Source organism: Aegilops tauschii, chromosome 3 (genome assembly GCF_002575655.3).
Source record: "Aegilops tauschii subsp. strangulata cultivar AL8/78 chromosome 3, Aet v6.0, whole genome shotgun sequence".
Lineage (NCBI taxonomy): Eukaryota > Viridiplantae > Streptophyta > Magnoliopsida > Poales > Poaceae > Aegilops > Aegilops tauschii.
The window spans coordinates 547499557-547526722 of record NC_053037.3 but is presented as its reverse complement, the minus strand read 5'-3'; the positions used below and the strand labels follow the sequence as shown (position 1 = coordinate 547526722).

At 46.9% G+C, this 27166-nt stretch overlaps 1 protein-coding gene and 1 long non-coding RNA gene across 2 annotated transcripts; both read left to right on the top strand.

Moving 5' to 3' along the window:
• The first annotated feature begins 13463 nt into the window (after positions 1 to 13463).
• On the top strand, positions 13464 to 16883 carry LOC141042502 (uncharacterized). Its single transcript, XR_012205575.1, has 3 exons — positions 13464 to 13839; positions 14955 to 15025; positions 16618 to 16883. It is a non-coding gene; the product is annotated as an uncharacterized lncRNA (long non-coding RNA).
• Positions 16884 to 21944: 5061 nt separating this feature from the next.
• On the top strand, positions 21945 to 26776 carry LOC109782637 (uncharacterized). Its single transcript, XM_073495578.1, has 6 exons — positions 21945 to 22110; positions 24211 to 24404; positions 24457 to 24514; positions 25053 to 25301; positions 25398 to 25547; positions 25959 to 26776. The coding sequence occupies exons 1-6, from the start codon at positions 21945 to 21947 to the stop codon at positions 26774 to 26776; spliced, it is 1635 nt and encodes a 544-aa protein (XP_073351679.1).
• Positions 26777 to 27166: the final 390 nt, after the last annotated feature.

The following is a 27166-nucleotide window of genomic DNA, read 5'->3' as shown; positions in this document are numbered from 1 at the left end:
AAGCATCGGTATTCATAAAAGATTTAAGACAATCATACTTAAGCTTAATACCTGACTCTTTACCTTCGTCGAGTTCCCAATCTTCAGAGTTGCATTTAATTGTTTCCAAAAGATCCCACCGGAATTCAATAGTCTTCTTCATAAAAGAACCAGCACAAGAAGTATCAAGCATGGTTTGATCATTACGAGAAAGCCGAGCATAAAAGTTCTGGATAATAATTTCTCTTGAGAGCTCATGATTGGGGCATGAATATAACATTGACTTAAGACTCCCCCAAGCTAGAGCGATACTTTCTCCTTCATGAGGCCAAAAATTATATATATAATTCCGATCACGATGAACTAGATGCATATGATAAAAATTTTGGTGGAACTCCAATTTCAAACGATTCCAATTCCAAGATCCAATATCATCGCATAGCCTATACCATGCCAATGCGTTTCCCTTCAAAGATAAATGGAAAACCTTTTTCATAACTTCATCCCCGGGTAAACCTGCAAGCTTGAACAATCCACAAATTTGTTCTACATATATCAAGTGCATATCAGGATGTTCAGTTCCATCTCCTGCATAAGGATTAGCTAGCAGCTGTTCTATCATACCCGAAGGAATTTCATATTCAATATTTTCAGTAGGTGCAGTAGGTTGAGGGGTAGCTAATTGTGGTTCCGGTCGAGGTGAAGATATCCCGAACAAACCCCTCAAAGGATTGTTTTCCAAAGTAACAACTGACAATAAATTTCAGCACACTATATAAATGTTTCCTTACCAAATTCCACTTACCAAAGGCGCTTCACTCCCCGGCAACGGTGCCAGAAAATAGCCTTGTTGACCCACAAGTATAGGGGATCAATTGTAGCTCTTTTCGATAAGTAAGAGTATCGAACCCAACGAGGAGTAGAAGGAAATGACAAGTGGTTTTCAGCAAGGTGATGTCTGCAAGTGCTGAAATTGTAAGTAGCGAAGTAGTTTGACAGCAAGATAATTTGTAACCAGCAAGTAACGATAGTAGTAACAAAAGTGCAGCAAGGTAGCCCAATCCATTTTTGGCACAGGACAGGCCAAAACGGTCTCTTATGATAAGCAAAGCGTTCTTGAGGGTACATGGGAATATCATCTAGTCACTTTCATCATGTTGGTTCGATTTGTGTTCGCTACTTTGATAATTTGATATGTGGGTGGACCGGTGCTTAGGTGCTGTTCTTACTTGAACAAACCTCCTACTTATAATGAACCCTCCCGCAAGCATCCGCAACTACGAGAAAAATACTAAGAATAAATTCTAACCATAGCATTAAACTTTTGGATCCAATCGGTCCCTTACGGAATAGCGCATAAACTGGGTTTTAAGCTTCTGTCACTCTCGCAACCCATCATCTAATTTATACTCCACAATGTATTCCCTTAGGCCCAAATATGGTGAAGTGTCATGTAGTCGACGTTCACATGACACCACTAAGGGAATCACAACATACATACTATCAAAATATCGAACACATATCAAGTTCACATGATTACTTGCAACATGATTTCTCCCGTGACCTCAAGAACAAAAGTAACTACTCACAAATGATAATCATGCTCAAGATCATAGGAGTATTAAATAGCATATTGGATCTGAACATATAATCTTCCACCAAATAAACCATATAGTAATCAAGTACAAGATGTAATCAACACTAGTAGTCACCCACAAGCACCAATCTATAGTTCCGGTAACAACATTGAACACAAGAGATGAACTAGGATTTGAGATGCGATGGTGATGTTGAAGATGTTGATTGAGATTGCCCTCCCCAAGATGGGAGAGTTGTTGGTGATGATGATGACGATGATTTCCCCCTCCGGGGGGGAAGTTCCCCCGACGGAATCGCTCCGCCGGAGGGCAAAAGTGCTCCTGCCCAAGTTCCGCCTCGAGACGGCGGCGCTCCAGCCCGAAAGTCTTCTCCTTATTTTTTCTAGGTTAAAATGACCTATATACCAGAAGATGGGCACCGGAGGTGGGCCTGGGTGAGCACAACCCACCAGGGCGCGCCTGGGCTCCCTGGCGCGCCCAGGTGGGTTGTGCCCACCTGGTGGCCCTCTCTGGTAGTTATTTGCTCCAATAATTCTCAAATATTCCATAAAAAATCCTCGTGAAGTTTCAGCTCATTTGGAGTTGTGCAGAATAGGTAGCCTGACGCAGCTTTTCTAGGTCCAGATTTCCAGCTGCAGGAATTCTCCCTCTTTGTGTATACCTTGCATATTATGTGATAAAAGGCATTAGAATTACTCCAAAAAGCATTATTATGGATAAAAACATCATAAATAACAGTAAGAAAACATGATGCAAAATGGACGTATCAGAAGACCATGATGAAAATGTTGAGTGGCTCTCATATGCATTATTGTTGATCTAACATAGAGCCCATATTACCTTGTCTTCTCCTTTGAATAAATGTTTGCAGATTCCAGCTTAGTCCAATGCACGTGCACTATTATTATTATTATTATTATTCACACTGTTCGGTCGTGCAAGTGAAAGGCAATAATGACGATATATGATGAAATGATTGAGATGAGGAAAAGCTGGTATGAACTCGACCTATCTTGTTTTTATAAATATGATTAGTTCATCGTTCCTGATTCAGCCTATTATGAATGAAACATGTTTGCAATGACAATTAGATATTATAGTTACGCATGTCATGCTTAATTAGCTAGGAGTCTATAATGGTTTATCTTGCGTGAAAACATGTTATTAAAATGGTTGTGATGTAGTATGATAGGATGGTATCCTCCTTTGAATGATTCGAGTGGCTTGACTTGGCACATGTTCACGCATGTAGTTGAAACAAAATCAGCATAGCCTCTATGATATTTATGTTCATGGTGATTTATATCCTACTAATGCTTGCATTCAATGTTGGTTAATTTCAATGCATGTTTATGACTGTTGTCGCTCTCTAGTTGGTCGCTTCCCAGTCTCTTTCTAGCCTTCACTTGCACTAAGCGGGAATACTGCCTGTGCATCCACTTCCATAAACCCCAAAGTTGTTTCATATGAGTCCACCATACCTTCCTATATGCGGTATTTACCTGCCGTTCGAAGTAAATTTGCATGTGCCAAACTCTAAACCTTCAAATGATAATCTGTTTTGTATGCTCGAATAGCTCATGTACCAACTAGGGCTGTCAATATCTTCCATGCTAGGTGGGTTATTCTCACGATGAGTGGACTCACGAGAAAATGGCTGGTAACAGCGATGCCCAGTCCCATGCTCAAAGCAAATCAAATCAAAATAATTGCAAACAAAACTCCCCCAGGATTGTTGTTAGTTGGACGGTACCCGTTGTTTCAGACCAGCCGTGGAGTGTGCTTGTTGGTGGTGGGGGAGTATACACTTTACCATTCTGTTTGGGAACCGCCTATAATGTATGTAACATGGAAGATACCGAGATCTTAGTTGTTATGTTGACAATGAAAGCATACCGCTCAAAATATTATTCAATCTCTATTTCAAAACTCGAGCTCTGGCACCTCTACAAATCCCTACTTCCCTCTGCGAAGGGCCTATCTATTTACTTTTATTGCCGAGTCATCATCCTCTTATAAAAATCACCAGTTAGAGAGCACCGCTGTCATTTGTATGCATTGTTATTAATTTATATTGAGTATGACTGTGACTGGATCTCTTTTACCATGAACTACAATGTCTAGTCAGTCCTCGATATTCAGAGGTGCTCTGCATTTATGTTTTGCGGTCTCACAAAGGGCTAGCGAGATACCATCTTGTTATATCATATCATGATTGTTTTGAGAAAAGAGTTGTCATCTGAGATTTATTATTATTGCTCGCTAGTTGATTATGCCATTGATATGAGTAAATGTGAGACCTAAAAGTTATCGTGAATATGGTTAGCTCATAATCTTTGCTGGAAACTTGAATGCTGGTTTTACATATTTGTAACAACAAGATCAAACAAAGTTTGTAAAAGTTTTTCTTTATCACTTTCAGTTTATCAACTGAATTGCTTGAGGACAAGCAAAGGTTCAAGCTTGGGGGAGTTGATACGTCTCCAACGTATCTACTTTTCCAAACTCTTTTGCCCTTGTTTTGGACTCTAACTTGCATGATTTGATTGGAACTAACCCGGACTGACGTTGTTTTCAGCAGAATTGCCATGGTGTTATTTTTGTGCAAAATAAAAAGTTCTCGGAACGACCTAAAAATCAACGGAGATTATTTTTGGAATTAATAAAAAATATTAGCGAAAGAATCAGTAGCAGGGGGTGCACACCCTATCCACAAGGGTGGGGGCGCGCTTGTAACACCCCGAGAATCATGCTACAGTAATCTCCCCCTAATGGTTGCCATGTCATCATGATTACCTTGCCAAATTTCCACTTGATTAAAAGTCAAGTCAAATTCAAATTCGAATTGCAAGTCAAATATTTACATCTTCAAAAATGCAATCAAAATAGTTCATAATTTTGCAAATAATTCCTAAGTAATTATGTTGAGGAAAACAATATCACCTAAATTCCCAAAATGCCCTAGGATTTAAAACAGTGCCCAAACAACCCCATTAATCTAATTTTCATTTATATAAAATTTGAACGAGATCATCTTGCCTCCAAACTTTTGTAGCAGTAGTACATAATGTCTAGTATTGGTTTTGGCAAGCTGCATATTTTACAAAGGTCGTTTGGTGGTCAAGCAATTTGCAAACAGAAGTGAAAAGGCAAAACAGATAAAAGAAAAAGAAAAATAGAACGACCCCTTCCCCCCCCCCCCCCCCCCCCCCCCCTTTTTTTTTGCACCAGGCCCAGTCTACACTGTACCAGGCCCGACCCACCGCCCCGGCCTTTCCCTCATCTCTCGACAGAGGCAGAGGCCATGGCGCTATCCGGCCACGCGCGACCGTCCATGCGCGGATCTCGCCCGTGTCGACCATCCGTCGGTGCCCCGAGATGGATAAGGGCACCCCAAGCCCCTCCTCTCTCCCCCCACATCGAACCCTAGCCCCAGTTCCTCCCCTCGCCCTGTTTCTGCTCAAACCCGAGCTCATCCGGATGCCATCGTAGCTCTGCCCTCGTCGATCCCGCGGCCACCGGCCACCTCGAGCTACGCCACGGCTTCTAGGCGGTCCGTCCGCCATCGTCGTCTCCTTCCTCTACGCCCCTCGGCTCGTCTCTAGGCCGCCGCCAGCGCTCGCCATCGGGCTCCTCCCCACGCACAGCCGCACGACCTCGCCGTCGATCCATCGCTCCGATCCACCCCGGCCTCGTCGAGCTCGCTTGCGACCTCCACTATGAGCGCCTCTCCTCGTTCCCCCACTTTTCCATTCGATTCGGCCGCCGTTTGGCTTGTCCCGTGCTCGCCCGCCATGGTCGATGTTTCATGTATGCTTAGTTCAGTGTGTGCCCACGCCCCCTGCTTCTGCTATTCCCGTTCCTTGCTGCGCGCCCCGCCGTTAGTGCTACCGCTGCTCCCCCTCGGCGTGCGTTGTTGCGTTCTGTTTCCGCGGCTGCGCTGCTCCCTGGCTGTTGCTCGCCTGCTGTTGTTCCGCTGCTTCTAGCGCCTCTGCCTGCTGCTGCTTGCGGTTACCTGCGCCGCTGCTGCTCCTCAGTACTATGGCTACTAGCTGCTGCTCAATTGCCGCGGATGCTGCTGCTACTGAACATGGCCATGGCCATGATATGTTGTATGCGTGTGTGCTTGTGGCCGGCTAGGCCACTGTCCAATGCGGCCGGCCCTTGTTTAATTAGACTAGATTAGTTAGTGTTAATCCATTGCTGATTTAGTTTAGTAGAAAATAATATGTGAGCCACCCTGATGATTATCTCAAATTAATTGACTTAATAAAACAGAGTCTATGACAACTGGGCCCTCACCGACACTGTTCACTAGTTGACCAGTCAAGTCAAATATTGACTGGGTCAACTCAGACCCTGGCCCCACATGTAAGCCTCTAGGTCTAGCTGCCTCTAGGTCTAGCTGTCCGTGGGTACAAAAAGTAATTCTGCTTTGTATTCTCGAAATTAATAGTAAATCCAGAAAATGTTTAAATCTTTGAAAAATCGTGTAAATTAAACCGTAACTCCGATGAAAAAGTTTTATACATGAAAGTTGCTCAGAACGACGAGACGAATCCGAATACGCGGTCCGTTCGTCCGCCACATGTCCCTAGCTTAGCAAACCTCGAACCTTTCCCCTCCGGTTCATCTATCTGACGGACGTCCGGAACCGGGAAAACATTCTCGGATGTTTTCCCTCTTCGTCTGTATCACCTAGCACCGCGTTAGATCGCTCCTAGCACCGCGTTTTACCATGTTATGCTTTATGATGCTTTGATTGCTCTGTTATTTATGGTGTGCCCTCTCCGTTACTTCTTTCCGGTAGACCCCGAGACGGCTGCCGATGCCACTATGTTCGACTACATCACCGACGACCCTCCTTGTCTGAGCAACTAGGCAAGCCCCCCTTTGATCATCCTGATATCGCCCATTTCCTTTCTCTCATGCTTGCATTAGATTTTGCTACTGTTATTGTTTGCTCCTATTCTGATGCATAGCCTGCTTTTGTATCTGCTATTGTACATTACCTGCTTATCCTAAACTGCTTAGTATAGGTTGGTTAGTGATCCATCAGTGACCCCCACCTTGTCCCAGTTGCCCCGCTTTATGTTCGAAGACCCGATCAACGTGATCGAAGACCAGGCCCCGGCACCGCACATCACTTTCCCCTTAGTTGCTCGACACTGCTGGGTTACTATCGAGTGCCGAGGGTGAGACCTCTACAACACTTCTGATGTTAACCCTATAGTGTAGTTATTCGGTCGTGGTCATCGAGGGTGATTCCGCCTTAACCATTTCTGATACGACTCTGTCGTGCAACCCCTCAAGTGTGAACCTCGGGGGTGGTTCCTCTTACGTTCACCTTGATGATTACATCGAGTGGAATTCACCGGGGGTGATTCCTCGGGTTTTCCCCTTGATGTTTGGACACACGGATACTTGGACTTTACAGCTGTTACTTGGAAAGGTGGGTCGACCCTGAGGGGTACCCGCGAGTGATGAGGAGTTGGGTTAACCTGGAAGGTGCCCGCGATATAATTACGAGGCGTGGTCGGGCATTCCTAGCCCTTGCCGCAAGTCCTCGAGACGGGGCAACGGGATCACATCTTTCGTGAGTCTCTGCTTGTTACCGCGTGCTCCTAATCCACTACTATTTGGATATTTGATCCGAGGGACCTCTGGCCTGATAGCACTAACCATCACGTGGGCATAGTATGGGTGTTCTGCGTCGTATGCATCAGCCGAAGCTTAATAGACGTCATGCGACTGAGCGGCGCGCGCCGGGTTGGACTGGTAAGCTCCCGCCTTTTTTAAGGAGGTAGCTAGGTCTGCTCACCGGCCGCCCACGCAACGTGCAGGAGTTCCCGGGACGATGGCCCATGACCCCTGGGGGCATAGGTTTAGTCCGGCGTGCTTGACCTCTCTATTAAGCCTAGGTCGGGTTGCGGTGTGTTGTTTGGCCGAGGCCGGGCATGACCCAGGAAAGTGTGTCCGGCCGGAGTTAATCGAGCGTGGTGGGTAAGTTGGTGCACCCCTGCAGGGAAGAAAACATCTATCGATAGCCTGTCCTACGGTAACGGACACTTGGAGTTGTATCCCGATCGATACAACTCGAACTGGATACCTGTGATGAGTAATGGATTGTGATGATAACTGGATAGTATGGCTCTGGGATTGTTTTCTCGCAGGGAGTCGAAAAAGGATCTCTGGCCGAGGTTGATAACACTACTACTACTTTACTTTAGGCTACTCTACTCCCTCATGTTGCTGCAAGATGGTGGTTTCCAGAAGATGCTAGTCTTCGATAGGCTAGGCTTTCCCCTTCTCTTTTGGCATTCTGCAGTCCAGTCCACAGATACAGCCCTTTTCATTGATACCGATGCATATGTAGTGTAGATCCTTGCTTGCGAGTACTTTGGATGAGTACTCACGGTTGCTTTGCTACCCCTTATTCCCCCTTTCTTCTTCTTTCCGGTTGATGCAACCAGATGTCGGAGCCCAAGAGCCAGATGCACCGCCGATGCCTACTACTTCGTGGAGACCGACGACGACCAGGAGTAGTTAGGACGCTCCCAGGCAGGAGGCCTTACCTTTTTGATCGATGTTGCTTTTGTGCTAGCCTTCTTAAGGAAAACTTGTCTAACTTATGTTTGTACTCAGATATTGTTGCTTCCACTGACTCTTGTGTATTCGAGCTTATGTATTCGAGCCCTCGAGGCCCATGGCTTGTAATATAAAGCTTGTATTATTTTATTTTGTGTCTAGAGTTGTGTTGTGATATCTTCCCGTGAGTCCTTGATCTTGATCGTACACATTTGTGTGTATGATTAGTGTACGATTGAATCGAGGGCGTCACAAGTTGGTATCAGAGCCGACTGCCTATAGGATCCCCCTTTCCAACTCCTTGGCCGAAGTTGAGTCTAGTCACTGAAAAACTTTTGCTAACATTGGCTGTGTGGCTTACGGGCCCACGTCGCCATTGGGTGGTATTAGGATCTTTTATTCCTTGTCTATACTCTGGGACTCTATTCTCTCTTCTATTCGGGTTAAATGAAATTACTAACTACATTAGGTTCTCGTAACGACTTTCCCCAGGGAGCCCCTTCCTTCCAGATGATCGCCTACTTCACCAGAAGACTTCGAAGATACTCTCCGATGTTCGCTCGAGAACTTGTGCTCATCGTTTTTTTCCGATTCCCTTCCACCGTCAACCCCTATGGATAACGACCTACAATTTTCATTCATACCTTCATCCCCAGTTGCTCTTGTTATTACAGGATGCCTTGCGATACTCGTCGATGTTCCGAGAATCCTTTATGCTTACTGCCATGCAGTTCCTTACCACATGAAAGCCCTTGCGAATAATTCCTCACACTTACCGGGGATACGTTCATCCCCAGTTGTTCATGTGTTTCTCAAATTCTTTGGAATACTATTCGATCTTCCGATAATCCTTAGTAGCCTATTGCTCCTGTTCTTCCTTATCGTCTTGCATTATGGTTAATTCCATATGTCTAACAATATTCATTAAACTCCTTTGAGATTGTCATTCCTTTCCTATTGATTTGACGTGTGCGTGAATGCACACATTCATTAGTTATTCCCTGGTAATTAGTTATCCTTCTGGCTCAGACTCCACTCTGGACATGAGCTATTTCTCGGAAAATCAAACTTTGATTGATTGTCGATCTAAGCCTATTCAACTTATCCATCCTTAATCAGAGCGTCTGCTTCTGGTCCCTTGATTTGGAAATCTTAATTCCTTTGCACTTGAGCTTCGAATTAGTTAGTTGTTTCTATAATCTGATATCCTTGCATTCTTTCTTCTTCTGGTTGAGTATTTATGCTCACATCAGATCCCTTGTGGACCACCACATCCTTTGTTGGATCATTATCCGACAGTGCCCCTCGTATTTAATCACCTTGTGAGTTCTTCCCGGATACATAATGCCATTGTTAAATTGTATCCTCTCCTTTGGTCAACCATGCTCTACCTTTGAACTTGTGTTAATTACTCTTTAAGTTGTAGTATATGTTCCTAAGATGCCCCGATGGGTTGAACCTATGCCTATTCTAATCTGTGTGAACCCAGGAACTTCTACGGGTCATACTCTACTGGTGTTATGCCAGATAAAATTTCAACACTACAACTTCATCGAAAGTGAGAAGTGAATGGAAGGTTATGCATTGAAGAAGTGGGAGTCGACCTTGAACTTTGTGTTCATGCCCATGGACCCGATGTGGAACTTATCATGGAAGCTTCTTATGATAATACTAATCCCCTTGTTATAAGTTCTTCTGTTATCTATGTTTGGTCCTTTGCAACCGTGGTTCTGACCATGATTGTTCCCCTTTGATTCCATTTCTCGGACAAGTTCACGCACTTGTCTTCTGCAGATCAATGCAACTCCACAACCTCTATTTTGATCTACCTCGAGTATTGCCCCCTGTTATCTCGAGGATATTGTGTCATTGCACTACCTCTTGTGAATTCTCATTGGAATGATACTCCATCACATCATTCCTAGCCTGATCAGCTATATCATTATCGTACTAAAAATTTAACTGTGCTACCTGGTCCTTCTTCCCGGAGCACATCTTCCAACAATGAACGAAGCTTACATCGATCTTCCTTGTCTTATCATTTTTCGCCTTGAATAGCAAGCTTGATTTCGAGTTTGTGTTGTACCCATGGTTCCAATAACCTTTCGCTTCAGCATTCCTTTGACTTGATGTCATCGCCGATCGATTACATCTTCATGAAATCTCTCAACAAATGTGTCGCAATCATCACCAACATTCTGAGCTGTTCCAGGATATCAATCGAATTCATGATGAGAAATACCATCCTTGCCCCCTCGATGAATTGTTCCTGAGTCCGCCGGCCACAAAATCATCCTTTTCTTGCTGAAATTGTATGACTTATTTTATAAGTTGTTCCGATGGATCCTTTGTGTATCTGAAGTCTGACCTTTCCCTGATGACCATGTTAACTCTATCCCGAAGCATGTGTGTGGTACTCCGATCATCAACAAGAACATTGGGAGTGCAATGCTAACTGTTCTTGATCAATTATCCAAACACCGTTGTATGGGTAAACCTCATAAATTCGAACTTCTTGCTCCACAACATTCCAGTGGCCCCCCTGCTCCCCCGCTCCCTAGGGTTTCCCTGCCGCCGCCGCCGGCTCCCCCGCGCGGAGCCGCCGCCGCGGCGGCCGGAGCCCGCCGGAGCCGCCAGCCCCCTCCTCCCCCTGTTCCCCTTCTCCTCCCTCCTCCTCCACGCCCCCGTACCCCCTGCGCTGCCTCCCCGAGCGAGGCGGCCGGGGGCCCTTCCTCCGCGCGCCTACAGCCCCTCCCCGCACCCATCCCTCCTCCCGCCGCCGTCAGCCTGCGGCGCCGGCCCTCGGCCGCGTGATGCTGGCGGCGGTGGGCTTGCCCTTCCCCGCGTGCGGTCCTCCCCTGCTCGGGCGGTGATGGCCGGCGGCGGTGCGCCTCGGCCGGTGGCGGTCCAGCGTCCTGGTGTGGAGGCCGGCGGTGCTCGCCGTGGTGGTGCCGCCTCTTGGCGGCGGGGTGGTCTGGTGGTGCTGGCCGGCCGGGGGCGCGTCCCCGGCCCAGATCTGGGCCCGTAGGGTCCCTTCTGGGTCCTTGTAGGTCGGCTCCGGTGTGACAGCGACGCTCTCTGTATGGGGAGGCAGGGAAGCGGCTTGGACTGGGACAGCGACGCCGACGGCATACCAGCTGCTGCGCGGAGGCGGGAGCTGTCCGGGCCTTTGAGGGCCCGGCCGGGCCTGTGGGGCCACGGACCCGGTAGGCTCCTGCCATGGCGTCCGGTCGGCTACTGTCGTGGACGGTGGAGGTGGGGCCCTCCCGTATGCCGACGGTGCTATTGCCCTAGTCCCGGCTCCTCTTCTCAGTTGTGCAGACCATCTTCACGGTGCCGTGGTGAGACAGCATGGGAAGCTTCGTGTCCGTGCTGGCGCAGGGTGGTGGTCAGTCTGGTGGCGAGCTCCGGAGTGCCTGAGGTAGAGGCTGGGATCGGGAGAAATCTCTGTTGGCTTGGCCGACACCGACGCGGTGGTGCCTGAGGGTGCCGCCGGACCTTCCTGGAGGGCGTAGGGGCTACCCTTCCTCTCTCCTCGCCGTGTACCAGGGGAAACCCTTGGCAGCAGCGTCCTCATCGTCGCGTCCCTTCTTGGAGGTGTTGTTAGGTACCGGAACTTCGGAGTCTCGGAGCTTGGTGGGCGATCTCCGGTGGACGCAGCGGTCACGAGGCTTCGTCGTTTTTGTCGATCCACCGTTATCGGCGTTTGTTTCTTTTCTTTTTTCTCTTTCCTTTCTTTTGGGCGTGTTTGTGTTGCTTCCGCCCCAGCCCCTATCGCCGGTTGTATCGGTTGGTTGCTTTGTAATACAAAGCGGGGGGAAACCCTTTTTCTCAACCTCATAAATTCCTTGCCCCTTTGTCTAAATGGTTTAATACTTGGAGCCCTACCATGCTTTGCCTTTACTTGGGAAAGTTATACTCTAATACTTGGGTATAAACACCTTTCCTTTTCATTGGTCTGATTATCATAATAATCACATTTTTGTTTCCATTGTTTTGTTTAAACTGTCTTGTGATCTATGATATAAGCAGTAATATTTCCTTGCTTATGTAAACACCTCGGTGTACAACTCTGTTAGTAAAACCCTGGTATTATTGTTGATGACATTCCGGTAACCATCGATGGACGAGAACTTTGCCTATTGGTCCGCCTCGTTTCAACGAGCAGGAAAATAGTTCTCTTCGTCCCTCGCCCTTGGTACCAACGTTGTTGCCAACATATTTGACAGGATATCCTCTGACCTGCCTTGCTATCATGGTTGTTCAAAATGTTAGCGCCTTCCTGTTTTAACACACATGGTGGGCCCATAACCCACAGTTCCACAGGATCGAAACCTGACTCTCCTATACATCCCTGTCTTCCCAAATTGTTCCTCGCGCTTGGCTTCGTATGTAATTCACGAGCCACCTTCTTGTGATCTGTTCTGGTATCAAACGCAATACTTATTCCCATTGCTCTGAACCCCTTTCACCCTCTGTTCCACGCAACGAATGATTGCCTACCCAGTTGAAGCTTCTTATTGCACCTTCTTACCTTGCTCTCGATGACTTTCTTGAATTTCAACTCGAGAGATGCTTCTATGCCACGTTCACCGAGATAGCCCCCAGGTACCTATCTTGTGTTGAGCTCCGTCCTTCCCGAGACTTTCTCCCTTACTCCACCTCTTAAATCTCGGGACGAGATTTCTTGTAGTAGAGGAGATTTGTAACACCCCGAGAATCATGCTACAGTAATCTCCCCCTAATGGTTGCCATGTCATCATGATTACCTTGCCAAATTTCCACTTGATTAAAAGTCAAGTCAAATTCAAATTCGAATTGCAAGTCAAATATTTACATCTTCAAAAATGCAATCAAAATAGTTCATAATTTTGAAAATAATTCCTAAGTAATTATGTTGAGGAAAACAATATCACCTAAATTCCCAAAATGCCCTAGGATTTAAAACAGTGCCCAAACAACCCCATTGATCTAATTTTCATTTATATAAAATTTGAACGAGATCATCTTGCGTCCAAACTTTTGTAGCAGTAGTACATAATGCCTAGTATTGGTTTTGACAAGCTGCATATTTTACAAAGGTCGTTTGGTGGTCAAGCAATTTGCAAACAGAAGTGAAAAGGCAAAACAGAAAAGATAAAAGAAAAATAAAAATAGAACGACCCCTTCCCCCCCCTTTTTTTTGCACCTGGCCCAGCCTACACTGTACCAGGCCCGACCCACCGCCCCGGCCTTTCCCTCACCTCTCGACAGAGGCAGAGGCCATGGCGCTGTCCGGCCACGCGCGACCGTCCATGCGCGGATCTCGCCCGTGTCGACCATCCGTCGGTGCCCCGAGATGGATAAGGGCACCCCAAGCCCCTCCTCTCTCCCCCACATCAAACCCTAGCCCCAGTTCCTCCCCTCGCCCTGTTTCTGCTCAAACCCGAGCTCATCCGGACGCCATCATAGCTCTGCCGTCGTCGATCCCGCGGCCACTGGCCACCTCGAGCTACGCCACGGCTTCTAGGCGGTCCGCCGTCGTCGTCTCCTTCCTCTACGCCCCTCGGCTCGTCTCCAGGCCGCCGCCAGCGCTTGCCATCGGGCTCCTCCCCACGCACAGCCGCACGACCTTGCCGTTGATCCATCGCTCCGATCCACCCCGGCCTCGTCGAGCTCGCCTGCGACCTCTGCTGTGAGCGCCTGTCCTTGTTCCCCCACTTTTCCATTCGATTCGGCCGCCGTTTGGCTTGTCCCGTGCTCGCCCGCCATGGTCGATGTTTCATGTATGCTTAGTTCAGTGCGTGCCCACGCCCCCTGCTTCTGCTATTCCCGTTCCTTGCTGCGCGCCCTGCCGTTAGTGTCGCCGCTGCTCCCCCTCGGCGTGCGTTGTTGTGTTCTGTTTCCGCGGCTGCGCTGCTCCCTGGCTGTTGCTCGCCTGCTGTTGTTGCCGATGCTTCTAGCGCCTCTGCCTGCTGCTGCTTGCGGTTACCTGCGCCGCTGCTGCTCCTCAGTACTATGGCTACTAGCTGCTGCTCAATTGCTGCGGATGCTCCTGCTCAATTGCCGCGGATGCTGCTGCTACTGAACATGGCCATGGCCATGATATGTTGTATGCGTGTGTGCTTGTGGCCGGCCAGGCCACTGTCCAATGCGGCCGGCCCTTGTTTAATTAGACTAGATTAGTTAGTGTTAATCCATTGCTGATTTAGTTTAGAAGAAAATAATATGTGAGCCACCCTGATGATTATCTCAAATTAATTGACTTAATAAAACAGAGTCTATGACAACTGGGCCCTCACCGACACTGTTCACTAGTTGACCAGTCAAGTCAAATATTGACTGGGTCAACTCAGACCCTGGCCCCACATGTAAGCCTCTAGGTCTAGCTGCCTCTAGGTCTAGCTGTCCGTGGGTACAAAAAGTAATTCTGCTTTGTATTCTCGAAATTAATAGTAAATCCAGAAAATGTTTAAATCTTTGAAAAATCGTGTAAATTAAACTGTAACTCCGATGAAAAAGTTTTATACATGAAAGTTGCTCAGAACGACGAGACGAATCCGAATACGCGGTCCGTTCGTCCGCCACATGTCCCTAGCTTAGCAAACCTCGAACCTTTCCCCTCCGGTTCATCTATTTGACGGACGTCCGGAACCGGGAAAACATTCTCGGATGTTTTCCCTCTTCGTCTGTATCACCTAGCACCGCGTTAGATCGCTCCTAGCACCGCGTTTTACCATGTTATGCTTTATGATGCTTTGATTGCTCTGTTATTTATGGTGTGCCCTCTCCGTTACTTCTTTCCGGTAGACCCCGAGACGGCTGCCGATGCCACTATGTTCGACTACATCACCGACGACCCTCCTTGTCTGAGCAACTAGGCAAGCCCCCGTTTGATCATCCCGATATCGCCCATTTCCTTTCTCTCATGCTTGCATTAGATTTTGCTACTGTTATTGTTTGCTCCTATTCTGATGCATAGCCTGCTTTTGTATCTGCTATTGTACCTTACTTGCTTATTCTAAACTGCTTAGTATAGGTTGGTTAGTGATCCATCAGTGACCCCCACCTTGTCCCAGTTGCCCCGCTTTATGTTCGAAGACCCAATCAACGTGGTCAAAGACCAGGCCCCGGCACCGCACATCACTTTCCCCTTAGTTGCTCGACACTGCTAGGTTACTATTGAGTGCCGAGGGTGAGACCTCTACAGCACTTCTGATGTTAACCCTGTAGTGTAGCTATTCGGTCGTGGTCATCGAGGGTGATTCCACCTTAACCATTTCCGATACGACTCTGTCGTGCAACCCCTCAAGTGTGAACCTCGGGGGTGGTTCCTCTTACGTTCACCTTGATGATTACATCGAGTGGAATTCACCGGGGGTGATTCCTCGGGTTTTCCCCTTGATGTTTGGACACACGGATACTTGGACTTTACAACTGTTACTTGGAAAGGCGGGTCGACCCTGAGGGGTACCCGCGAGTGATGTGGAGTCGGGTTGACCTGGAAGGTGCCCGCGAGATAATTACGAGGCGTGGCCGGGCATTCCTAGCCCTTGCCGCAAGTCCTCGAGACGGGGCAACGGGGTCACATCTTTCGTGAGTCTCTGCTTGTTACCGCGTGCTCCTAATCCACTATGATTTGGATATTTGATCCGAGGGGCCTTTGGCCTGATAGCACTAACCATCACGTGGGCATGGTATGGGCGTTATGCGTCGTATGCATCAGCCGAAGCTTAATAGACGTCCTGCGACTGAGCGGCGCGCGCCGGGTTGGACTGGTAAGCTCCCGCCTTTTTTAAGGAGGTAGCTAGGTCTGCTCACCAGCCGCCCACGCAACATGCAGGAGTTCCCGGGGCGATGGCCCATGATCCCTGGGGACATTGGTTTAGTCCGGCGTGCTTGACCTCTCTATTAAGCCTAGGTCGGGTTGCGGCGTATTGTTTGGCCGAGGCCGGGCATGACCCAGGAAAGTGTGTCCGGCCAGAGTTAATCGAGCGTGGTGGGTAAGTTGGTGCACCCCTGCAAGGAAGAAAACATCTATCGATAGCCTGTCCTACGGTAACGGACACTTGGAGTTGTATCCCGATCGATACAACTAGAACTGGATACCTGTGATGAGTAATGGATTGTGATGATAACTGGATAGTATGGCTCTGGGATTGTTTTCTCGCAGGGACTCGAGAAAGGATCTCTGGCCGAGGTTGATAACACTACTACTACTTTACTTTAGGCTACTCTACTCCCTCCTGTTGCTGCAAGATGGTGGTTTCCAGAAGATGCTAGTCTTCGATAGGCTAGGCTTTCCCCTTCTCTTTTGGCATTCTGCAGTCCAGTCCACAGATACAGTCCTTTTCATTGATACCGATGCATATGTAGTGTAGATCCTTGCTTGCGAGTACTTTGGATGAGTACTCACGGTTGCTTTGCTACCCCTTTTTCCCCCTTTCTTCTTCTTTCCGGTTGATGCAACCAGATGTCGGAGCCCAGGAGCCAGATGCCACCGCCGATGCCTACTACTACGTGGAGACCGACGACAACCAGGAGTAGTTAGGAGGCTCCCAGGCAGGAGGCCTTGCCTTTTCGATCGATGTTGCTTTTGTGCTAGCCTTCTTAAGGCAAACTTGTCTAACTTATGTCTGTACTCAGATATTGTTGCTTCCGCTGACTCTTGTGTATTCGAGCTTATGTATTCGAGCCCTCGAGGCCCATGGCTTGTAATATAAAGCTTGTATTATTTTATTTTGTGTCTAGAGTTGTGTTGTGATATCTTCCCGTGAGTCCTTGATCTTGATCGTACACATTTGCGTGTATGATTAGTGTACGATTGAATCGAGGGCGTCACAGCGCCCACCCCCTGGGGTGCGCCTCCGACCTTGTGGCCCCCCTGGACCTCCACCGACCTCAACTCCAACTCCATATATTCACTTTCGGGGAAAAAAAATTAGAGAGAAGGATTCATCATGTTTTACGATACGGAGCCACCGCCAACCCCTGTTCTTCCTCGGGAGGGCAGATCTGGAGTCCGTTCGGGGTTCCGGAGAGGGGAATCCGTCGCCATCGTCATCATCAACCATCCTCCATCACCAATTTCATGATGCTCACCGCCGTGCGTGAGTAATTCCACGTAGGCTTGCTGGACCATGATAGGTTGGATGAGATTTATCATGTAATCGAGTTAGTTTTGTTAGGGTTTGATCCCTAGTATCCACTATGTTCTATGATTGATGTTGCGATGACTTTGCTATGCTTAATACTTGTCACTAGGGCCAGAGTGACATGAACTCATATCTGAACCCTTTATGTTTTCATGAACATATTTGTGTTCTTGATCCGATATTGCAAGTTATAGTCACCTACTATGTGTTATGATCCGGCAAACCCGGAGTGACAATAGTCGGGACCACTCCCGGTGATGACCGTAGTTTGAGGAGTTCATGTATTCACTAAGTGCTAATGGTTTGGTCCAGTACTCTATTAAAAGGAGGCCTTAATATCCCTTAGTTTCCAATAGGACCCCGCTGCCACGGGAGGGTAGGACAAAAGATGTCATGCAAGTTCTTTTCCATAAGCACGTATGACTATATTCGGAATACATGCCTACATTACTGTGATGAACTGGAGCTAGTTCTGTGTCACCTTATGTTATAACCGTTGCATGATGAATGCCATCCGACATAATTATCCATCATCGATCCATTGCCTACGAGCTTTTTACATATTGATCTTTGCTTCGTTACTTTTCCATTGCCAATGTTATGATTGCTACAAAACTGCTACTGTTACTTTTTCCACGGTTACCGCTACTTCCATACTACTTTGCTACTAAATACTTTGCTGCAGATATTAAGTCTTTGAGGTGTGGTTGAATTGACAACTCAGCTGCTAATACTTGAGAATATTCTTTGGCTCCCTTGTGTCGAATCAATAAATTTGGGTTGAATACTCTATCCTCTAAAACTGTTGCGATCCCCTATACTTGTGGGTTATCGGGGTCTGCTAGAGATGCTATAAGAGGTGCATTGCACGCTATAAATCTAATATCTTGCCATATTTGCTATTGCTATGTCGCCGAATTTTTCGATGTCACCGTCGATTCCTCGCAATACTTTCGGCGGATAGCAATGCACGAGCAATGGTGACGGAGGTGGGGCAGAGCTTGGAATCAAATGGATTCACTATCGCAACGACAAAAGAGGGCAAAGTAAAGAGTGGCAGATGTAGGAGACGCTGGCAGCACATGACAGAGCAGCACTAGAAGCATAACAAGGCATGTAGAACTAGACCACACCAAAGTAATTAGGACGAAGCCACTGACGACACAATGACTACGCCAATGGAGCTGAGGGAATACCTCGGCGGTGAAATTAGTGGTTAGGATTGGTTAGCGTGGAGGTTTCACTAGAGGTCGGGATGTCAGATGGCACGATTGATCTAGCGGCCGCATTGCGAAGCCGATGGTGTAGATACACTAGAGGTTTGATTGGAGAGATGCGGTATGTTGTCAAAGGAAGACGAAGGTCCAAAGGCCAAAATCAACCTTGTTTAGAAACAACAATTCTTTGGCCTATAGGCGGTCCTATATTAGCGTAAACATACCCTTGCTAGAGAACAAATAATGTCTCTTTTGCGAAAAGAACTTAGACATATTATAAAAGTTCACTGAAGTACAAAACATAGAAAACATAATAAAAAATTATATTGAGATCCCTAGACCACCAAACAACCACTGTCGCTGCCAGAACGAGCTGCCGACAAGCCCCTGTTGCCACACCCATACCAGAGCCGGCCTGACCTTGTCTATGACTATTAAGAATTTTTCGCGCACGTGCCCCTAATGACCAGTGCCCCAGAGTTGTAGTCCTCGTTGTTGAATCCTTGAATTGATCTGAAGAACTTGACACGAAATCTCACCGTCGCGTACACACAGCAAGAAACCCTAGCCTCATGGCATAGAGGACTTGGCAAGAATTTATGAGAAGCTCCATCTAATCTGCCCCGACAGGCAAACTTGACATGAATCGGAGCCGGGAAGACTGACTGGAAGAAGAAGCCTCGCCATCCATCCGAGGACCGCCCCTATGAGGACTAAAATCCTAGTCTATCTACAAGCCAGAGCCAATGCACCAGGATTCTACCCCCACCGGGTGCCGGAGCAGCAGATAGAGGGGGGGGGGAGAAAGGCGTGCGACAACCAATAATCTCTTGTGGCACTATAGTATTATTTAGCAGTTCATGTTGAACTAGCAAGGAAGTCGTTGTTGCTGACATGACAAGAGTAGTTTCTCTCATACCATTATCATTTTCATGATGCAACTAATTAGACGGTGCCATAGTTTCCTACTAAAGATTCAAAATTAGGATGGCATTATAGGAGATCCATTTATATAGGTGAAAGACAAACACTATGTGATCATGCAATATCTTCAACCAAATGTGTTAATCAAACACTCTCAACAGCCGCGATGCACGGGGGGGGGGGGGGGGGGGGGGGGCGAAAGTGGCGGCTTCTTTGGTGTCTTCTTTCCTGGCCTTCCTTCAAGCTTGCAAACAATGGAGATGAAGGCTTGGCACAACCCCATAATTCCTCTTGACGTGATGTGGATGGCGGCTTGAACTTTGAGAGATATGAGTTGAATGATTGACGAATTGCCGGCGGCTAGGGTTGGAGGTGTATAAATAGCCGGCCTCCAAGGTTTTCTTTGTGGATTTAGGGTGTGTTTGCTTCGACGGACGAGCTAGGATGCTTATGGGTATCCTCAACCAGGTGGCTTGGGATATCCGTTTTTCCGTTGATTAGCAAACGTGTTGCGTCCATGCTATGCCCTCCCTTTAACTCTAGCTCCAACATCATTATTGGCTAAGTGACTTGTTTGAGCTAATCTAGGCGTACATATGGGCGTGGTGGCACTTGTATGATGTTGCTTTGCAGAAAGGATTGGAGGCTTTAAAAAAGAGGGTTACAGTAGTATTGCCTCCGTCCCAAAATAAGTGTCGTTACTTTAGTATAAAATATTGGGATTGGGGAGTATTTGTCAAAAAAAAGGTGGATCAGCATCCATATTTGATCACCCCATAATGCCTCTTGACGTGATGTGGATGGCGGCTTGAACTTTGAGAGATATGAGATGAATGATTGACGAATTGCCGGCGGCTAGGGTTGGAGGTGTATAAATAGCCGGCCTCCAAGGTTTTCTTTGTGGATTTAGGGTGTGTTTGCTTCGACGGACGAGCTAGGATGCTTATGGGTATCCTCAACCAGGTGGCTTGGGATATCCGTTTTTCCGTTGATTAGCAAACGTGTTGCGTCCAAGCTATGCCCTCCCTTTAACTCTAGCTCCAACATCATTATTGGCTAAGTGACTTGTTTGAGCTAATCTAGGCGTACATATGGGCGTGGTGGCACTTGTATGATGTTGCTTTGCAGAAAGGATTGGAGGCTTTAAAAAAGAGGGTTACAGTAGTATTGCCTCCGTCCCAAAATAAGTGTCGTTACTTTAGTATAAAATATTGGGATGGGGGAGTATTTGTCAAAAAAGAGGTGGATCAGCATCCGTATTTGATCACCCCCCCCCCCCCCCCCCCCCCCCTTCGAGGAGTAGCTGCATTAGTTAAAGGCGCTTTGGTTATTTAACAAGTGATGCACTTGAGAAAGAATTGTCTCTAACCTAGTGATCATTGGTTGAGATGCTTGCATGGTTGCTAATTCGATGGGTTCTTTGCACTCCTCACGAAAGTGGTCCCTTGATCTACGGAGAGCAAAGTAAGACACGAAAGTGGTCCCTTGATCATTGAACTAATTAAGCTTTACATTCTTAATAGTTGTTTAACTAGCCTTTGATGGGATCTAGCTAGGGCTAGGGCTCAAAAGAAAGGGCCAGAGTGCGTAAGTGACTAGAAGCAGCATACACATATGGCTTCTTTGACACGAGAGGGACAGTACTACAGTATGATAGACTTGTGGTGGTGGTATACTGGTATAGTATCTGCGAGCTTAATTAGTCAGCTTTCTGTTTGTTTTTTCGCTTAACTCATACCCATGCAACGTGCAGGTAGCCCGCGCGAACGGCTACATTTTGGGTGGGACAACAAGTTAATTGCCATAATCTATCGGTACAAGTCTCCCACTTTGTTATTTTAAACTTTGAAGTCTACTTTACTTTACCTTTCTTGGAACCGGTTAAGCACATAGATGATTGAAGAGCAAAAAAATGAAGGGTACAAAAGGGCGCGTCATATACAGCTCCTTTCGGCCCCCGCGTCGCCTAGCTTGGCGACTCGGGCGGTGACCCGATCCCCGCCGCCTCCCACTCCCCTCACCTGCTCCTCCTCCCTCGCCGCCGCCGATGGCCACCGCCGGGCAAAGCCTGTGCGGGGGTGCCGGCGGCGGGGCCTTCTCCCGTCGCGCGGCGTCCAGTCCTGGGGGAGCGGCAGCGGGTGGCGCTCGGCGCTGTGGTGCCTGGCGGTGGACTGCGCGGCTGCCTCGCCTATCTCCGGTGATGCTCTGGCGGCGGGGGTGATGCTCGGCTTGCGGGTGCGGAGGGGGCTGTTGCAGGGCGCTGCGTGGGGCGGCTAGATCGAGCCGGTCGCGGCCAGATCTGGCTTCCCCGGTTTCTGCTGCGGGGGTCTGCAGCGGCACGGGTGCTCGAACGCCGGGGCGGCGGCCCCGAACCTCTTCGATCTCTGGGCGGCGCGGCCGTGGGCGGGCGGTGACTCTCGTCGGCTGCGTGGGCGGCGGCGGAGCTGCTGTGGTTTGGCGTCTCTGCTGCGGCGGGAGGTGGTGCAGCTCGGCGAGATTCGGGCATGGCTCCTCCTTCCTCTGGCGGGGTCGGCTGGTCGGTGGAGACGGCGGTGTGCGCCCAGGACCCGGCAGCACGGCTGCTGCTGGCCGGCGGGTCGCGCGGGACGGCCTCAGCTGGGACGGGCGCGGGCGCTGGCGGGAGATTCCCTTCGGTGCTCTGCGGTGCAGGTTTGGGGGCGGTTGGTGGCCGGCTGGTTAGGGCTCGCGGTGGTTGAGCATCTCCGGAAGAAATCCTTCTCCGGCCTCTACCGGATCCGGCGACGGCGACGCCCGCGGGCGCCGCACTCTTTCTTGGAAGCGTCGTTTTGGTGTGGTGCTTCTCCCCGCAGCCTTGCCTCCGAAGGAAATCCTCAGATCCGCGGGATCGGGCGATGAAGGCGTCTCCACGTCTTCTTTCTCCTTGGGGGCATCGTCTCAGAGCCGGCTACAACTGGAGACAGGTGGAAGGCGGCATCTTCGCCGCGGTGGATGGCGGCATCTTCTCTGCAAACGCAAAGGAGCCTGCACCGGAGTTTAATTTGGTTACTGTGAAACCATGCACCGAAGGAACCGGTGTGTGTGAAACAGTTGGAGTCTGGCCAGCTTTTTTAGGTTACTGATTATCCATGTCGCTGAACTACCAATGCCAGTGGTTCAGTGCTGTACCATACTGTACCGGTGTGTGTGGTCCAATTAACGTCGGTTGCAGATTAATAAGCCTTAATAACTTGATCTACTCCTCTCAAAGTATCTGTCTCTACTACCTTCCTGTGGTCCGCACTGCCGGTAACCTAGTACGCGTGCACTCACTAACACGAGATTATATTGAACCTGTGTTAAGGGACCAGTAGCCATGGCACATATGCTCACTCCACTCCATGCATGGACCATGGACCAGGCACGCCACCATGCATGCTGTACTATACTGTTACTCAACTTGGCGAGACGAATTAGATACTGGTGGCAGCCAGCACGTACTACGTTGGGTCGTAGTTTGTTAATTGTGTTGACGATATGTTTATGCTAGCCCTGGTGTACTTGATTAGCAGTAGCTAGCAACGTGCGAGCGAGTACCGAAGGACGCTGCAATTTTGTTTTGCTCAATTCAACTCTTGGCGCACCTTGGTTCGCACTGACGATCTTGTTTTATATGCGTGTCATTGCTTACGAATCAAGGCTGATTGATTTGCTGGATTAGTATAAGACATGCGTAATTGGCTATTTATTTGGCCGTCGATCCGGGACGGGCGCCAAGACGCATGCAGGTAGTACCAAACAATAGTAGTACTAGTGCCACTACCAAGACCCGGTGCTACGTAGAAAGAAAATGTTTGCTCTTTGCATATTCGATTTCCGCAAATCAAATTAACGTCAAGTAGAGGCTGTAGAGCTGCACCGGCCTATCTCTCCGATTCAACAGAAAGGAAGCACAGAAATACTTTAGTAGGTGAAAAGCACTTTAGTTACCAGGAATAGGAATCGTAAATAGGATAAATAATTCCAACATGAGATATGATGGGTTCCAGATCTTTGCTACTTGTGTTGGAAATGTTTTTCTTATATTTGTACGTACGTGCAACTGGTTATATGCACAGCTCGTGGACCTTTCTTCCCTTCTCGAATCCGTGTGCGCAAAACTATGGCACTGTATATACATGCCAGGCCCGTCGATGGCCAAGGCCAAATTGGCCGACCGCACAGGGCCGCAAAATTTGGGGGGCCCCAGTCCAGGAATATGTATGTATACACACACACACACACACACATATATATATATATATATAAGGCCCAATAAAAAATGCATTCCCAGGCAGCCAGGCAGCCCATATACACGTACGCATGCAGTGCAGCCCTCCAGCCCGTAGTTTCTCTAACCCCCATCGCTTAGCAGTTTTAGCATCCGATCTAATCCCAATGACCTAATCGATCAGCGCTTGTGAACGACGAGAAGGCAAGGCACACAGGGGCGACGGCGGCTGGGCGCCTGGGTGATGGCAATAGAGCAAGGCAACGGCAGCAGAGCAAACACGTCAGTTCAGCCTTTCGTACGCGGCCGCGGGCCACCGAAGCCCCACGGCGGATCATTCATCCCTCGCCGGCGTAATTCCTTGTAGACAAAACCCTATTTTTATTTTGCCAGCGTAGGCATTAGGCGGTAAACTATTTTTTGTTAAACAATATTTTCTAATATTTCATCTGGGTGAAGTCTTTATCTATTTTCTTAGCTATACAGTGCTACAATTTCTAGAGTTTGAATTGACTCAGATTACTTTTTGTTTCATTGAACAGAAATATTCATGCATCCAGGGAGGAAGTATGATTCTGGTGCTTCGAAGCGTAGGAAAAAACAAAAGCTAGAAGAAGATGCTCGGACCCAAAAGGGCGCTCTCGATATATTTGTTGTGAAAGAACCTCAAAGCAATTTTGAAAACCAAACTCCTGATGCTAATATTGATGATGCACATGGTGGTGATCCAGTAGAGGTTGAGGCTCACATTGCAGAATCTGATGAACATGATGATACTAACACTGTAGTCGAAGGTGATGATTATTCATGTTGATGAAGGTGATGATGCTAATATTGTTGCTGAAGGTAATGTTGCTGATAACATTAATAATTATGTTCAACCGGATATATTTGATCCAAGAACTTGGGATGCACTTGATCCTACAATGATTGATATTTTGGCGCAAAGTGGTCCTAAAAGAGACCCGGTCTATTGAGCATGGTCGTACAGACAAATTTGGTAGAAGGTTTTCTGCATTATCGTACACTAGAGTTCTCTCGAATGGAGAAAAGTGTGATAGAGAGTGGCTTGTGTACAGCAAAGATCTTGACAAAGTATTTTGTTTTTGCTGCAAATTATTTAGGAAGGGACATGTTAGAGGCCAATTAGCAAATGATGGCTTCAGTGACTGGCATCATCTTATCAGTAGACTCAAAGAGCATGAAAATGGCAAAGAACATGTCACAAATATGTGTACTTGGTATGACTTGCGATTCAGGTTGGAGAAGAATCAAACAATTGATAAAGTTGCTCAGCAAGAACTTGAAAAAGAAAGGGAGCATTGGAGAAAAGTTTTGCTCAGGATTCTTTTGATTGTGAAATTTCTTGCGGAACATAATATAGCATTTCGTGGCAGTAATAGCAAGGTGTACCAAGATAGCAATGGGAATTTCTTAGGATTGGTTCAAATGTTGGCTGAATTTGACCCAGTTATAAAAGAACATGTTGACCGCATCACAAATGATAAAATCCGTGATCATTATCTTGGTCCTTCCATCCAGAATGAACTAATAAATTTGCTCGCTGTTGCAATCAGGTCTGAAATCATTAGAAAGGTAAAAGAAGCAAAGTACTTCTCTGTTTTACTTGACTGTACTCCCGATGCAAGCCACCAAGAGCAGATGTCTTTGATAATTAGGTATGTTGATGCATCTTCTGGTTCTTTTTGCATTGAGGAATCATTCTTAGGTTTTTTGGATGTGAATGATACCACCGGGCAAGGATTGTTTGATGTTCTAAAAAATGAATTGAAAAGTCTTGACCTTGATATTGTTAATCTGAGAGGGCAGGGATATGATAATGGGTCAAATATGAAAGGAAGACATCAAGGGGTAAAAAGTAAAGTTTTGGAAATAAACCGGAGAGCTTTTTATTCGGCTTGTGGTTGCCATAGTCTAAATTTGACATTATGTGATATGGCAAAGTCTTGTCGTAAAGCATCTGATTTTTTTGGCATTATTCAACGCATCTACACAACATTTGCTAATTCTACTAAAAGATGGCAAATTCTCAAAAATAATATAACAGAAGTAACACTCAAGTCATTGTCAGCTACTCGTTGGGAGAGTCGTGTTGATAGTGTTAAGGCTATAAGGATTTAACTACCAGAAATAAGGGAGGCTTTACTACAAGTGGCTGAAAATGATAAAGATCCATCGACAAGTAGTGAAGCTCAATCATTGGCAGAAAATGATCTTTGTGGCTTTGAATTCTTAGTGTCAATAATCATATGGTATGAAATATTATCAGCTATTAATTTGACCAGCAAAGAGTTGCAGTCAAAGGATATGCTTATTGATATCGCAATTGAGTCTGTAAAGGGCTTGATTTCCTTCTTCACCAAGTACAGAGAATCTGGCTTTTCAAAAGCATTGGAAGATGCAAAAAAAATTGCAATGGAGATGGATATTGATCCAGAGTTCCGCACCAAGCGTCAAATCAAGAGGAAAAGGCAATTTGATGAGGGTGCAGATGATCCATCTATTGTTTCACAATCGGCAGAGGAGTCATTTAGGGTCAATTATTTTCTGCATATTGTTGATCAGGCTATAGTTTCACTTAACACGAGATTTCAACAGTATGAAGGGTATGAAAAAATATTTGGTTTCTTGTTTACTTCAGATAGGCTGCGATCCTTGGATGATAAGAGTTTGTTGGCTGCTTGTGTTAATCTTGAAGGTGCACTTAAGAGTGGAGAAAATAAAGATATTGATGGACTTGAGTTGTGTTGCGAGCTACTTTTTCTCCAAGACTCACTTCAGAAATCTATGGGCCCACTTGATGTTCTGAATTTTTTGAAGAAGCGCTCCTTAATCTATCCTAATGCTGTTATTGCATACATAATTTTGTTAACCATTCCTGTGACGGTTGCATCCGCAGAAAGGAGCTTTTCTAAACTCAAGTTGTTGAAATCCTACTTGCGTTCTACTATGTCACAAGAAAGACTCAATGGATTGGCAACTATAGCACTTGAAAATGATATCTTGGAGAAGATTAATTATGAAGATTTGATCGAAGATTTTATTTCAAGAAATACTAGAAGAATGTTGCTTTTTGGTAGAAAATGAGGTCAGTTTAGAAGTTTACTGCTTTAGCACCATGTTTACTATTTTACCATGAATATTTGATATATTTCCTAAATATTGTACCAAAGCAGACATATTTGAAGTTAAATAATTAAGGAGAGTATGCTTTACTTACATTGGTTCTTCAACTATATGGTTTAAAAAAAATTAGGGCCCTATTTTGATTTTTGTCCCGGGCCTCCAAATTTCTGGAGACGGCCCTGATACATGCCAAAAATATATACGAGAATCCAAAGAGATACATCAGCTTAGATATGAGGATCCAAAGTGTATGCAGTTTCATATACATGTGTATCCACTTATTTTCCAAAAAATATGAGTATCACTTGTTCTATTTAACCTAACCAAAGTGTACAGGCATCATGTGAGGAA

Excerpts from the sequence above, each read along its gene's own strand:
- LOC109782637 (XM_073495578.1), top strand. The coding sequence starts at position 21,945 with ATGGCTCCTCCTTCCTCTGGCGGGGTCGGCTGGTCGGTGGAGACGGCG. Across the intron at positions 24,405-24,456 it reads ATGGTGGTGATCCAGTAGAG|TCGAAGGTGATGATTATTCA; the intron begins GTTGAGGCTCAC and ends CTAACACTGTAG. Across the intron at positions 24,515-25,052 it reads TGCTAATATTGTTGCTGAAG|CATTTCGTGGCAGTAATAGC; the intron begins GTAATGTTGCTG and ends AACATAATATAG.